General features: G+C 40.6%; 1 protein-coding gene across 1 annotated transcript; it reads right to left on the reverse strand.

Annotated features, from left to right (window-relative positions):
- Positions 1-659: 659 nt before the first annotated feature.
- Positions 660-2,652, reverse strand: LOC134451887 (uncharacterized). The gene is made up of 4 exons (XM_063202282.1): positions 2,117-2,652; positions 1,648-1,771; positions 1,396-1,488; positions 660-1,244 (listed from the first exon to the last, which is right to left on the reverse strand). Exons 1-4 carry the CDS (start codon positions 2,391-2,393, stop codon positions 1,070-1,072), a joined length of 669 nt encoding a protein of 222 aa, XP_063058352.1. The 5' UTR covers positions 2,394-2,652; the 3' UTR covers positions 660-1,069.
- Between the last annotated feature and the right edge of the window lie 12,475 nt (positions 2,653-15,127).

Consider the following 15,127-nt stretch of genomic DNA (forward strand, 5'->3'; position numbering starts at 1 on the left):
GGTGGCCAGGGAGTGTACACGACGCACGTATCCTGGATGAAAGCAACATCGCAAGAGAGTTTGAGGAGGGGAGGCACAAGGGGATACTGCTGGGTGACAGTGGGTACCCGTCGACTCGTCCTTGGCTAATGACACCCTTGAGAAATCCTACCAACAGACCTCAGGCAAGTTGTCTTTTTGGCTTATAGGCCCATTTTAATTTAACCTAGGCATATTGCCTGCAAATGTGTCTAATATCAATTATTCTGTTGCTCCACAGGAAAAGTACAACCTCAGTTTGTGCAAGACAAGAGCCATCATCGAAAGGGTCAATGGCCAGCTTAAAAGACGGTTCCACTGCCTGCACTCGGAGCTTCGTGTTGAACCTGGCAGGGCATGCAAAGTCATCCTTGCGTGTGTTGTTTTATTTAACATGTCAAAAGACTTTCCGGACTTTGAGAGAGAGGTGGAAGAGGAGGATGAAGACGTCGAACAGGATGAAGAGTGGGGGGGTATGGAGAATGGCAATGTTGTGAGAGACACGATCATCAACAATTTTTTCAGCTAGTCTAATCAGCCTAATATTAATAGGCCTAATTAAAATAGTGTTTACAACATCATTGCCTGTTTTTTTTTTTATTTTTTTTTAAATGAAATAGGTCTATTAATGCAAGGTGTTTTTCAATGCAAGAATATTTTAATTTCAATTTCACTCTTCAATTGGTTCAACAACAATAGTAATTTCCTCAGACAGCTTGTTCAGCTTGTGCTGGAGTAACATGTTTTTTCATCCTTGCGTGCGTGGTATTATTCAACATCTCAAAGGACTTCCCGGACTTTGACAGAGAGGTGGAAGAGGAGGATTAAGACGTCGAGGAGGATGGAGAGGAGGGGAATGTGGAGAATGGCAGTGTTGCAAGAGACACGATAGTTAACAATTTTTTCAGGTAGTCTAGCCTACATCACTAGGCTACTAGTAGTAGTAATAAAATAGTAATAAAATAGTGTTTTCAACAACTTATCATTGTCTACTATTAATTATGTTTTTAAAAAAATGAAATATCAATGCAAGGTCAATTTTAATTTAAATTTATTCCTCAACTGGAGTGACCACAATGGTGATTTCTTCTGGTGCCAGTCTGTTCAGCTTGTGCTGCAGTAAAATGCCTTGCTTTTCCAAATTCTGTATTTCTAGCTGTAACTTCTCCTTCTGCAGAAGCAGGACTTCTCTCTGCAGTGCCAGCAGATCCTCTCCAGGCTTTGGGCTGCAGTGCAAGAAACAAGGAACATGATTTAGTCCAAGACTAGGATAGGCTCATTTGTTCCTCAACATAGGGAACAAATTAATCGTTGTTGGCTATGAGGATAGGCCTTATTATTGGTTTAATCAGCAACTCTGTGACTTGGTTCACATACTTCGCTGCTGCTGCTGCTGCTGGTCTCATCCTCTTCTTCACAGGGGAGAGACGAGATGGGTGAGGCGCGTCATCTGCCACTTCAAGGACTTCACTGTAATTTAACAACGGGCAGTATCCACTGTTAGTTAGATGAAAAAAAAAATGTCTATGACAACATGTCTATGAAAAGGCTGTGCTGTAAATTAGATGAATATTGAAAGAGGAAAGTAGGCCTAGGCCTAGATAAATAATGTCATTTAGCATAGGCTACCTCTCCACTTGACCGCTCTCACCCCCACCAGTTATTCCACCCTTGACGGATGGGGATTCACGCCCTATGATCTCCATAACCATCTCAGCCTCATCCGAAAGTGGCTTTGCTGGACCTCCTCCACCTGTAACATTTAATTGAAGTCATATCATAGCACGTAGGCATATTTTCACCGTTATTTCGCTTAGAACCTTGGCCTAATAGAAATGTCCCCGATTTCAATCGTGGGACATGGACCGTCCAGCCTAAACGCTAGGTGGTGACAAATCACGTAGCCTAATCGGCCTGCAGATTTGGCTTCATGATAATAAAATATTCGACATTTTAATAGCCTACTATCAAGTGGTCTAACCCATGTGTCTATAATTTAGTGTTAGTCAACTTAGGCTGTGGTTAGTTGCTTAGGCTGCATTAAGGCTCTAAGTTTAGCTAGCAGCTAATCAAAACACTTATAGATAACATTTCTTACCCGTTTTCATCGTCTCCTTCCGATGGGCTGACATCTCCTTCCTCGCCTGGACCGCAAGGTTCTCGTATTTTTTCTGCACCTCCCCCACTGTCCTCTTCACCAAACTTCTTGAATTTATTAGCGCTGTAATTTCCTCCCAATTTTGTAATTTTTTGGTTGCCGTAATTTGCGGATTAAATCTACTCTTGATGACGTGTTTTCTTTTGTTGTACTCTTCCAATAAAATAACCTTCTCATCCTCCGACCAATTTGGCTTTCTAACCTTTCCGTTATCCATTATTAATTATTATTACTTTTCTAAAATAGCCTAACTAGTGCTGCCTACGAAACGGTCTAATGTTTTGAGAAAATGTTTCCTTAGAAACAATAGAATTCTACCGTTGTAAACTCCTCTTTACTGTAGTAAATCCCTTAGGGCTTTCCCTTACCTAAGGGAAGGACTTAAGGCATTCTGTGCAACCCCCTTAAGTAGATCCCTTAGCTAAGGGAAAATGGGCCCTTAAGGGTCACACTTAAGGGAGAAAACTTAAGGTGTTTTGTGCAACCGGGCCCAGGTCTCCACAGTTTAAGACAGCTCAAAGGCCTGTTAAAGAACGGCATAAAAATCCCAATTTTCAGGGCCAATGGAATTCATAGAATTGTGGAATGACATTATTCATTCTTTCTGTCAGTCGAAGTTCGAAGTTTGTTGTGGAAAAAAAAAAGAAAAAATATTCTATGAATTCTGAGAGATTTAATTTTGATCTCCGCACATTAAACACTGCTGTGCTCTCAACTCCCCCACTGTTGAACATGCATATCATCCCCTCCTCTGGTGTGTGTACCACTAGATGCTCGCAGACAGACCCAATGCGTGCTGGTCTAGACACACTCTTCCATTCATATGGTAAATACGAAGTTAAGTTCTTATAAACAAAACAAAAAATATATTTCTTCCCATGTTTTCTTTTCTGAGTCTTTGCAATTCAGCAGAAATTGAATGATTTTATCTTGTGTACAAAAGTTACTACCTATGGCAAGGAAATTATAGAATCAAAGACACCGACTCCAAGCCCAGTGGGGGCAGTATAGCTGCCACTAGACGTGTTTAATCAGCACTGTGTTCCCTCTCCAATGTACAGTTCCAGCTCTGCATAAACAGCTGGCAATCTACTGCAGAAGCACCAGAGAAAATGAGGAGTAAATGAGACAGTAAACATCAATTGTGACAGAGGAGACAGCAGCCTGCCATCACACCTGCCCTGCCCTGCTGAGCTCCTCAATGGCAACAGCCTGCCAGCACACCTGCCCTGCCCTGAGCATGCTCTGTTTGTCACTGCCCATTACCACGAAAAAATTCTATTTATATGGGGCAGAGGCAGCCCAAAACAGCTGTTCAGGTCAGGTTTTTTGTATGTCTGATATACAGTGAGGATAATAAGTATTTGATCCCTTGCTGATTTTGTTGGTTTGCCCACTAATAAAGACATGGTCAGTCTTTAATGTTAATGATAATATGTATTCTAATATGGAGAGACAGAATATCAAGAAGAAAATCCAGAAACAACTTTAAAGAATATATTTTAATGTATTTCTATTCCATTGAGGGAAATAAGTATTTGATACCCTGCCAACCATTAAGAGTTCTGATCCCGCAGATCAAATGGCACTTCCAATCAACTTGTTATCTGAATTGAACACACCTGTTAATAGTAACCTGCACAAAAGACACATTGAATCTGCAGAATCAGTCCATAGAATCAGTCAATCAAACTAAACTCACCAACATGGGACAGACCAAAAAGCTGTCAAAGGATGTGAGGGACAAGATTTTAGAACTCAATAAGGCTGAAATGGGCTCCTGGATATTATGAGCAAATTGTTGGTGCATTTCTTCCCAATTTTAGGACATGCAAAATGATCATCAATCATCAATCTTAGGCCTGTCTGTGGTTCCATACAAGATCTGACCTTGTGGGAATTTAATAACCAGGGAAAAAAAGAGATAAAGCACCTTAAAATTGTATGGGAGCAGCTAGGAAATGATCTCAAGGCAGCTGGGACCTCAATCACTAAGAAAACTATTGGAAACACTTAATACCACAGCGGATTAAAATCCTGCTGTGCATGTATGGTACCCCTGCTTCAGAAGGAACCTGTTCAGGCTCACCTGAGGTTTGCCAATGAACATCAAACTGGATTAGGATATGATTGGGAGGTGTTGGAATCAGATGACACCAAAATCAAACTGTTTGGCATTAACACAACTCGATGTGTTTGGAGGAAGAGAAATGCTGCCTATGATCCCAAGAACAACACCTTCTCCAACATCACACATGAAAGTGGTAACATTATGTTTTGAGGTTTTGACACAGGACAACATCACATCGTCAAGAAATGGATGGAGGGAGCCATGTAAACGTACAGTACTGCATGCCAAACTCTTTCCCACCACCAATAGACTGAAGGTGGCTCATGGATTGGCCTTCCAATATGATAATAATCCATAACATACAGCCCAAGCAATGAAGGAGTAGCTCAAGCAGAAGCATATTAAAATCATGAAGTGGCCTAGACAGTTTCCAAACATTAACCCTATAATAATCCTGTGAAGGGAACAGAAGCTCCCATTTGCCAAGCAACAGTCATACAACTTAAGTGATTTAGAGATGATCTGCAAAGACAAGTGGCCAAAATTCCTTTCTAATATATCCACAAACATTGTCATTAACTGAAAGAAACATCTGACCTCTGTATGAGAAAACAAGGGCTTTGCCACCAAGTATTTTGTCTTCTTTGACTAGAGGGGTCAAATACTTATTTTCCTCAATGGAATACAAATCAATTCAAATATATTCTTCAAAGTTATTTTCTGGATTTTCTTTTTGATATTCTGTCTCTCCATATTAGAATACATTTTATCATTAATATTATAGAATGATCATGTCTTTATTAGTGGGCAAACCAACAAAATCAGCAAGGGATCAAATACTTATTCTCCTCACTGTATATCTGCAGCATATTAACGATGCCGAACTTGAAGGCTCTCTCCCTCTCCTCTGGTGACCTTCAAGGCTCTCTCCACCTCTCCTCTAGTGACCTTCAAGGCTCTCTCCCTGTCCTCTAGTGACCTTCAAGGCTCTCTCCCTCTCCTCCTCTAGTTGCTCCTCTCTCTGTCAATGGCAATGGTACTGCAGTAGGTGGTGGATGGCACTGCACTAGTTGGATGTGGCTGTTGCAGTGTACTGTTGGCTGAAGCCTGTTGCCTGGCCATTTTGTCCATTTGCCCATTGCCACGGAAACATTCTGTTTAGGTGGGGCAGAGGCAGGCAATCGAAACTAGGTGGTGGATGGCAATGGCACTGCACTAGGTGGATGTGGCAGTTGCAGTGCACTGTTGGCTGAAGCTGACTGCATGACACGCAGGCAATCTATTGCCCCCCAACCTAACTGTTGCCATCTGCCCCCATCCTAACTGGTGCCATCTGCCATTGTTTGGGGCCCGTTCAATGCCTCCCAGCGGTACCCACAGACAAACACACACATACAAAGTGCTGCATGGCATATTTTGGATGGGTGTGAGGGAAAACATAATCGGAGCACCACTGGCAGGGTTCCCACTCTAATTCCCACTCTAATAACATTCCATGATTTTCCATGACTTTCCAGACCCAAGAAACAGAATTTCCATGACCACTTCCGTAAAATGAAAGGACATTACAGTTTTTCTCGATTGCCTCCACACAAGTTCTGGTACTTCACACACAATTCTCGGAACATCTCACCCATTTCCCAACTCCCCTAACCAATGTCAATGAACACTAAGCACAATGCCTTCTTTACACTCACATTTCAGTTTTAAAACACACACTTTTCAAACCACTACACACAATTCTCTGGATTACACACAATTTTCATTAAGAAAATCCCTGGTTGTTGCATTGAACACACTGCCATTCAAAATACTAAAATCAACTGCCATACTATGTTCACTTCCTCATCACATGGGCAAACTCTCTTCATACCGGTTTACAATCTGAAATCATCACCCCATAAGAACACACATTGCATGTGATATTGATGAATACATGAGTGGATGCAGTGAGAAAACACATTTGTTAAGTTTTTGAACTCCATAATATGTTATACAAGAGATCACTTTCATGTGGTTACCCAATATTTTACAATAAATTAGTGCATTTTTTTAAATGTCAGAAAAGTATGTAAAATATATTTTTTGCCACACATCTGTGTACTGTCTAAAATCAATTTAAAAACAATATTTCAGTATTTACTACAGAAAAATACCCTCTTTAGTAAGTAGAACAGTGAATAAAATAAGATTCTACTGTGTGTCAAGTTGAGTATAGATTTCACCTTGTGCATATTAGGGTTCAATGGTTCACATAAGAGTATATTAAAATGACTGCTCGTGTTTGTCATTTGAGAACAAAATTACCTTTTTACAAGAGAGTACATTGTTTTGAGACAAGACGGCTGTTGCCCGCTGTGTGTGAGGTATGGAGATTTGCGTGTTGAGTTTTGAGAATTTGAGAACTGATTCCGAAAATTGTGTGTAAGCAATCGAGAAAAACTGTAAACAAAAGATTGTCTTCACCCCTAGACCCAACGCAGAGCCATCGCCACACTTAGGTGGGCTCATTGCATTCTAGAATGTTGCACATTATAGCGTGAAATCAAGCCGTCTCTGGCGAAGAGTTCTAGTATAACCAGTAGGAAACAATGTTATCCCTCAAGCGACCGGCCTGTTTTTGCGACTAATCTGACCGAGCGGGGTCATTTATGACCCCAAGGAGTTTATATAGAAATACCACTATATAAATTATTTTTTGGGGTTCATTCAAATTTATTTACATCTTGTACATACTTGTCCCTCATCTAAAGCAAAAAAATTTGAATTTGAACATTTTATTGTTTTGCTAAAAAATAGTCAAACTTACATACGTATATGCTAAATATGATGTATGCCCTCATTTGCATATGTAAACATCAAAATACAAAAAACATCCAATACATTTTTTTCTTCTCTCATCATCAGTAATCAACTGAGAAAGTTTCATGGTGATATCTATCATTTAAAATTTTTAGCCTATTCACTTGTAGTAGTCTCACCATAATAATACAGTATATTTATGCTAATTATGGAAATTGCTCAAAGTGAAACTTTGAGAAACCAAGCTAAATTCTATCCATTAGGCCCATAGATGACATTTCTGCAATAAAACTTTATGGTACTCAACATTTCTGGGTTCATGAAATCACAAGATCAGAGAATATGGTAATTTACATAGAAAAAACCATGTCTCAAACATATAACCTTATGCACACTCAAACTTTCTCTGAAACTTTTTCTGGATATTGTAGCTGTGAAAAGGTGTCTTCCACATATATTAGAGCAAAGAAATGATTCAACTGATGCTTCAGCCTTTGTATAGCCATAAAATAAGGAAAATTCTAAAAACGCCATTGATTTCTACACTGATGACTTGTTTCCTCCCTCTTTGTTCATCAGGATGACTTCCATTTCATATTCTCATCATGTGTCTAGGACCATTGTGCCATGATATCAACAAATATTGAGCAATAACAGAGGAAATGCTACCTGGGTGCCCTCACAATATGCTTCGTTGGCTATCGCAGGGGTGCCCTAATTATTCATATAATATATTATATTTTAATACTATAAATGTTTATATTGTGAATATTTTAGGTCTCCTGACCATGGCCTGCCCAAAGACACAAAATACAAAAATCAGAGTTTGAAAATTACAACAACAATGGACATTATAATGTTGAGTATCTCATGGATCCTCTCGGGGTCATAAATGACCCCAGAGGTGTTTTGATTATAAATCCTACATAGATGGTCCAAATCTCACAAAAATCATTCACAACATGCACAACATATGTATTGACAAACTCCTGGAAGGACAAGTTTTTCTGATGAAAATTGCCGGAATGGTGTATGAAAATATGTGCCCGGGGTCATAAATGACCCCAGTCGGTCGCTTTAGGGTTATACACCAAACAAAAATGTTTTTGCTTCTACACAACTGCTAAGAAAATTCCATGATTTTCCATGCCTGTGCAAGCAAAATGGTAACATTCCATGACTTTCCATGACTGGAAAAACTTTCATGAAATTTCATGATATTCCAGAAATTCCATGACCCATGGGAACCTTGACTGGCAATAAAACGTGATGAATAACCTTGGAGATGAGATCATTGCAAGATTTCCAGCACTGCATGTATAATTATAGGACTCCCATTAATCACCCTGTGAGGCGGCCAGGCAAGAGACGCAACACTACACTCCAATAATGAGATTTCAGAAGTGAAATTATTAGCGTGACACAGATCACCTTGTTTATTGCAGCCCCCCCAAAAAACTCCTCACGGCCACTAAAATGTCAATGATATGAGGAAATAAGTTCAGAAAAGGTCCTCGAATGGAGCTGAAGAATGAAGTCAAGTAGAGAAGTAATATGTTGGCTGTATATATAGGGGTGTGGGCGGTATTTTGATAGATTGAGTTATTTGATGTCATGTTCCTATAACGTTTAATGCGATACATTAGAGAATAACTAGAATGAGTTATATGGTTGTGGCTGTAGTAGCTGAGGTCTTTTACCGCCACTGCCTGGCTGCATAGTTGGCTCTCCATCCAAGGCTGTGAGCTGTTAGTGTAAACTGTGGACCTACCAACATAAAAACCACTCTGTGAAATAACTCTGCATTGGAATGCAATTTAATGGCATATAACATTATAAAATTTCTAATAAAGTTGTATTAATATGAGAATGCTTGACATCGTAAGACAGGACACACCAGCAGCCACTTATTGGATATTGCAGTTGCATGCTCTGCAGTTACAGTATAACTTCACGGTAAAGAGCATCAATGCCATTGAGCCTTCACCTTCTAGTTAAACAGAAGTGGTTTTGCTTAACCATTGCTCAGACTGAAAGTTGCTGCTAATAGGTATTGTGAGGATTTGTGTTTGGATGATATTTCTCTGGGTTGCTGTGAGGCCTGCTTTCTGATCTGAGGTAATTGGTTATGGATTGGAGCACAAGAGACATTCCAGCTGAAATTCCTGAAAGTCACGCAAGTCTCTTAGTCGAGATGTGTCACATGACTGATCACCTCAAAGCATTGCATTTATCAGATTCGGCGCTTTAAGTTTTTTTTCTTTTCTTTTTTTACAAAGTCATATCTGTCTATCCCTTACAACAAGGAATCAATCCTTCTGTCTTAGTGGTGCAGAGCTGGGCGAGAAACAAGGGATGAGAGGAGAAGGAGTGAGCAGAGAAAGGAGTGGAAGACAAACAAGGGATGAGAGACAGGGAGGAAGAGAGGGAGAGGGAGAGAGGAGGGGGAGGGAGAGAGGAAAGAGAGAGGGAGAGGGTGCAGAGAAAAGTCTGCCATCAGACGGGGGTTTTACTGGTTTACTGACTCCTCCTTTTTTAATTAACTGCCATTGATTTGTTTTTGTTTGGGTCGTTTTATGGGCCTCCCCATGTTGTAATTTCCAATGGAGTGGGCTGCAGCAGCAAGCCTGGTGGCTAGAGGGAGTGTGTGTGTTTACGCCCTTTAACCCTCTGAGGTCTAAGGCCTTTCAGAGGCTTTTAGGCTGCTTGCACCACCCTGACATTTTCAAGTATTTTCAGCTAACAGTAAGCATCTATGCAAAAGTGGAATATATGGTTGTATTGTGAAAAGCCTGACAAGAAATAATCTGAAAAAAAATTGGATGTCATACAAACATGTTTTATTTAAATTGAGTATAAACACAACTGTACAAAAAAACAGGTTTCAGACGTCTTCAAAAAGTTCAAGAAAACACACAATAAATATATCTAGCCAAGACTTTTGAAGTTTGAATCTTGTAAACAAATGTGTTGGCAGCATAAAAGTGAAAAGGGCATTTAGAAATGTTTTGTTGTTTTCATACAAAATGCAAAAAAGAATGACTATGTCACTGCCACTGCCTGTCTCATTTGAATACTAATGAGATAGGTGTGAAAAACCTCTAATGGCCCACACCCCTCTGTCAATCCCCATGTGCTCTGATAGCCCCAACCCCCCTGTCACTCTACGTCTGCTGTGTTTACCCTACCTGAAAGGGGCGTGTTGTCACCTCTGAATAGCCACTCAAGCACCGGTACTTTACATGTGAATAGCTATAGGTGTGGCTGCTACAGGCAGAGAGTACAGAATATGCGAAGATTTATTTTCACTTTCTTTAAATTGGGCCAGCTATATAATTTATTTAATATATATATATTTGAAATCTGGAAGGTCTGAGGTTTCTAATGGTGTAACTTATGTGTTTCAATGACAAAAACTCACAGAGTTACAGATTTGTTTTTGGAGACATGTCAAATTGCCCTCTCAAGGGCACTTAGACCTCAATGGGTTAAATTAATTAGAACTTTACATCCATCCCTTTGTAGAGGTTATGAACATTATGTATTTAGTCACTTCTCCTGTGTTTGTGGGAAGGTTGAGCAGACTGTTTGCAGGCCGTGGCATTATTAGAGTTAGGTCTGCATCAACACAACAGCAACTCATACCTGTAGAGTACTATTAATGAGGGGCAAGACTGAGCCATGATCTGTACATTTGCAGTGCTAATGCATACCATAGAGAGCTGGACCAACCAGCATCAAATTACATTAAACTCTCTCTAAGTGGTGTATGTAATCTACACAGCAAAATGCATTGTGCATATTGTATGTGTACATCACCAACTGAGAAAAGGGCTATGGCCAGACTGAGACTGATAAATGCCTACTGCAGTACAGAGATATTAAACCCTTAAATCCTGAGGTGCTTTATATGAAGTCTGTTACCCCTGCAGGTCCAATGAAGACGGAGTCACAACCCACAACTCTTACACTAGCATTGCCCTGGTCTTCTCAATGGCACGGACTACATTATGCTGTCTGTGGGCCCTGGTCTCCTCAATGGCATGGACTACATTATGCTGTCTGTGGGCCCTGGTCTTCTCAATGGCATGGACTACATTATGCTGTCTGTGGGCCCTGGTCTTCTCAATGGCATGGACTACATTATGCTTGCTGTCTGTGGGCTATTGTGTGTGTCATGGGCAATGTAAGGACACAACACAAATATTTGATATGCTGCTGTGTCTACTCTGGGTTTGGTGTCCTCAATGCCATAGGCCATGTATGTGTATGTTGGCATGCAAAATCTGTGCACACTTGTACAACACCGACAACAAATAGGCCATTTTGAATGGTATTACACAACAGAATAATGTTTTTCTTCTGCCATATTAAAGGGGAGCATGGTACAGGTGTTACTGACATCCCACCCTTATGCCACCCTCCCACCTTATCTCCTCTCTCCCTCGTTACTGCGTTGCATTACTGTAAGGTTTAGTGGGATGGGAAGCAACTGCTGTTCATCCATTGGAACATTAGAAATTCATAGCTAACACTTATGGCTCATAGTTAAAGCTCATGTCTGTGTTCATGAGTAAAAGAGAGAGAGAGAGAGATCGGTGGCAATACAATATGATGGAGGTGAGGTGTGAAGGTTTAGTTTAGTTCATGAAGCCACCATGAAGCTGCCGCATCGTCCTCGCCTGTCTGACTCTGAAATTATTGACTGCCAATATGGGTGCTTGGGTACAGGTACCTGTCTGGCTACCTGCTCATATCAGGAACTGATAAGCAGACACTAAAAGTTAATTACTTTTTTCCCTCCAAAATGACCTTGGGTGTTGCAGCCAATTACAGCAGAAACAACACACACACGCAGACACAACAAACCATGTGTGTAACCATCTCTTTCACACACACATACAAACACGCACACGCACACACACACACACGCACACACACATGCACACACACACAAACACCATGCTGATGCTGTCAGAGCAACAAGGAGACATTCAGTTACAGTATGTAGCAAACAACACACTATCAGCCCTAAAGCATAGAGGTCTACTGGTATATACCTGTATTTCAGTTTCTTGACAGGACACAAATTTGGCTGAGATCCTTTCCCACCTGGAGGTCTTCCAGGTGTAAAATGCTGCTCTCCTGCTGGAGGTCTCTGCATTCATGATTTAGTCAGTAAATGGCTTCAACTCCCGATCAGAACAGCACAGTATTCGTCATCATGAGGCCACTGGCAATTACAAACAATTTGTACTAATTTCTGCTAAAGCCTGCTAGAGGTATCAATTAAATCCATCAAGGCAGGGTGATTGGGCCCCTCAAGGGTGCTACACGATCAGGGTCACCCTTCAAGTGTGCCAGACATTTAGGCTCTTCAATGACTAGGCTGAAGCTTCCTGGGTGCGGTCCCCATTATCATTATCATGACCATTATCATAAAATACACTTACATACACTTATAAAATACACATCCATTTCCACCAGGAAACAGTCAATAACACTGCTGGCCTTGGTCCCAGGATATACAATACACTTCATCCATGTCCACCAGGAAACCGTTTATACCACAACTTGGAGAGCTCACTCATGACTCTGTATGTTTCCTTTTAAATATTCAAGCCATTTCAACTGGTATGATAATAAGCTCTACAAGATCAGGGCCTATGCAAATACACACATAAATGGCATATGAGAATAGCAAGTAGCATAAATGTACAGTCGGCCTATGTAACAGCCTGTGATAACTAAACACACACATAAATAGCAAGTGTAAATAGTGGATATTAACATGTACATAAGGGGTCTATGATGACCACATCACGTAGCAGCATTCCACAATACAGGTTACTTAACTCCAACATCAGTCCAGGTCAGGGCCTATGCAAATACACACACAATGGCATATGCAAATAGCAAATTTCAAGTGTGTGTTAAAATGCACTGTGGTAACTGAATACATAAATAGCATATGCAAATATCAAATAACAGCATGAGGGACTGTGATAACCACATCAAGAGAAGACTTCAATATAGCAGCATTCCTACTCAGCTCCAGCATCAGTCCAGGTCAGGGCCTATGCAAATACACACATAATGGCATATGCACATAGCAAACACAAGAGTAAAAGGTGACTGTGATAAAGACATCAAGAGAAGTCATCAGAGACTTGAATCTGACCACATTGCATAAAATCAGTTACTTAACTCCAGCATCCGTCCAGCTCACAGATGCTCATGTCATGTCAAGAGTGCTCCACTACCTTCAGACGCTCACCTCATGTCAGGAATGCATCGCTAACATCTTAATTACAGAACTGCATACCAGCGGATGGATTGACCAGCCAGGAGGATAGGAGGAGAGGAGAGGCAGACAGGTGGGTGAAGTTTTGCAAAAGAGGCTCCACTTACCTATGGACAGAAAAGAGACAAAAAAGACAGTTAGAGAGTGTGTTTTACCTTGAAATCACCTGCAGTAATTACAGCATAAAATACAGATCAGAGCACATTATTTTAAAGAGATAGTGGAAAATAAATTTGCACTTTTAGCCCAAAATCGACAAATTGCAGCACAAAATGCGGGTAGGTGAAAATCAATGCTAAGATCAAACATTAAAATATCCATTTTAAATTCAAACTCAGTCTGGAATCTTCAAGGACCCAGAGTTGGAAAGATGAGATCAAGATTGATTATAAATGTGCTGTACCTGCCATTGGTGAGTGTTTAAAGAAAATGTAATACTGTATGCTTCTGCCACTTCAATGTTTTGTGTGTGTGTGATTTGATTCAGGCCCATTAAGCAACCTGAAAGGCATATTACAGAATTTCAACCTTTTCACCAAAACTTCAATGCCAAACTGATGAGAAAAGCGAGGTGCAGTCTTTCTCCTGTCAGTACACCTGCCTTTAGCAGTAAATGGATTCAGTCTGATCACCATACAGCTATAGTGATGCTAATAATATTCAAGGTCTAAAATGCAGTTTGCATTCTTCACTGATGGAAAAATACAGAAAGGGAGTTGAAAGGCCTATGACAGTCATGAATGTGCTCCAAGTTCAAAGCCGTCATCCTCAGAGCTCTATACAGCGTGTCTGTCCCAAATTGGATTCCTCAAGTGTATCACTTGCCGTCAGCAAAACCTTCTCACAACAAAGAGAGGCAGGCCTTTTATACACCCATTTCTCTCCTTGGTAACACAGAATAACAGCCACCATCACAATAACTCTAACTGTATAATAATATTCATCTTCTAAAGCCGCCTCTGTATTCAGTATAAAATGGCCTCCCATACAATTGGAGCACATTGATTGATATGCATGACACAGTTCTTCCTCCACCACAGAACTCTCAATCGATCACAATGACGCACAACAGAGTTTTCTGAAGAGCAGCAAAACCTTTCAGTTCAGGGAGTTAACTGGGGGATTAAGTCAGCACTTTCTGGACAAATCACTTCAGCAAGACCAGACTCCCAGAGTCTTTATTGGCCAACTTAAACGTATAGCCTCCAGTTTCCACAGCGGAGGTGTGGCAGTATCAAGTGGATCTCTCTCTCTTTCATGCAAATTCAGAACCACACTGAATAGTTCTATTCAAACAAAACACTGTGCATACTGTTGGCATGACTAGAGGATTCCCATTAGCCTGTTCTGGCTGTTGTCTGTAACACAGCAAGGATCTTTAGTTTTGTCTTGGTCTTGGTAGTCCACTTGAAGGGCTGCAATAGCAATAGCCTATGTGTTTATGCTATTTGCTAGGGATGCACGATATATATCGGTCCACTAAAATATCGGCCGATATGGGCTTTTTTATCGGCCCGATATAATGTTTTCCCGATTAAAATATTGGTTAATGTAATGAAGACGTGGGATCTGCGTTCAAGCCGAGTAGCAACTTTTACTTTATATTTTCATTCAGGCCGTATGAGTATTATTCTGTTCATGCACTGTTGCATTTCCATACCAGGTGATGATGGACCCTGTTAAGATGCTCTTCACCGCTGAAGAGTAGATTATATCGATATATTATATTAAATATGAAAATGTGAACATATCGAGTATCGGTATTGGTATTGGC

This window comes from Engraulis encrasicolus, chromosome 7, assembly GCF_034702125.1.
Source record: "Engraulis encrasicolus isolate BLACKSEA-1 chromosome 7, IST_EnEncr_1.0, whole genome shotgun sequence".
NCBI lineage: Eukaryota > Metazoa > Chordata > Actinopteri > Clupeiformes > Engraulidae > Engraulis > Engraulis encrasicolus.

What these genes read in the sequence shown, in the direction of transcription:
- LOC134451887 (XM_063202282.1), bottom strand. Translation starts at nt 2,393, where the DNA reads ATGGATAACGGAAAGGTTAGAAAGCCAAATTGGTCGGAGGATGAGAAG. An exon ending in GAAGGAGACGATGAAAACGG is followed by an intron (nt 1,772 to 2,116) that starts GTAAGAAATGTT and finishes TAAATGTTACAG; the next exon opens with GTGGAGGAGGTCCAGCAAAG. An exon ending in GAGAGCGGTCAAGTGGAGAG is followed by an intron (nt 1,489 to 1,647) that starts GTAGCCTATGCT and finishes GTTAAATTACAG; the next exon opens with TGAAGTCCTTGAAGTGGCAG.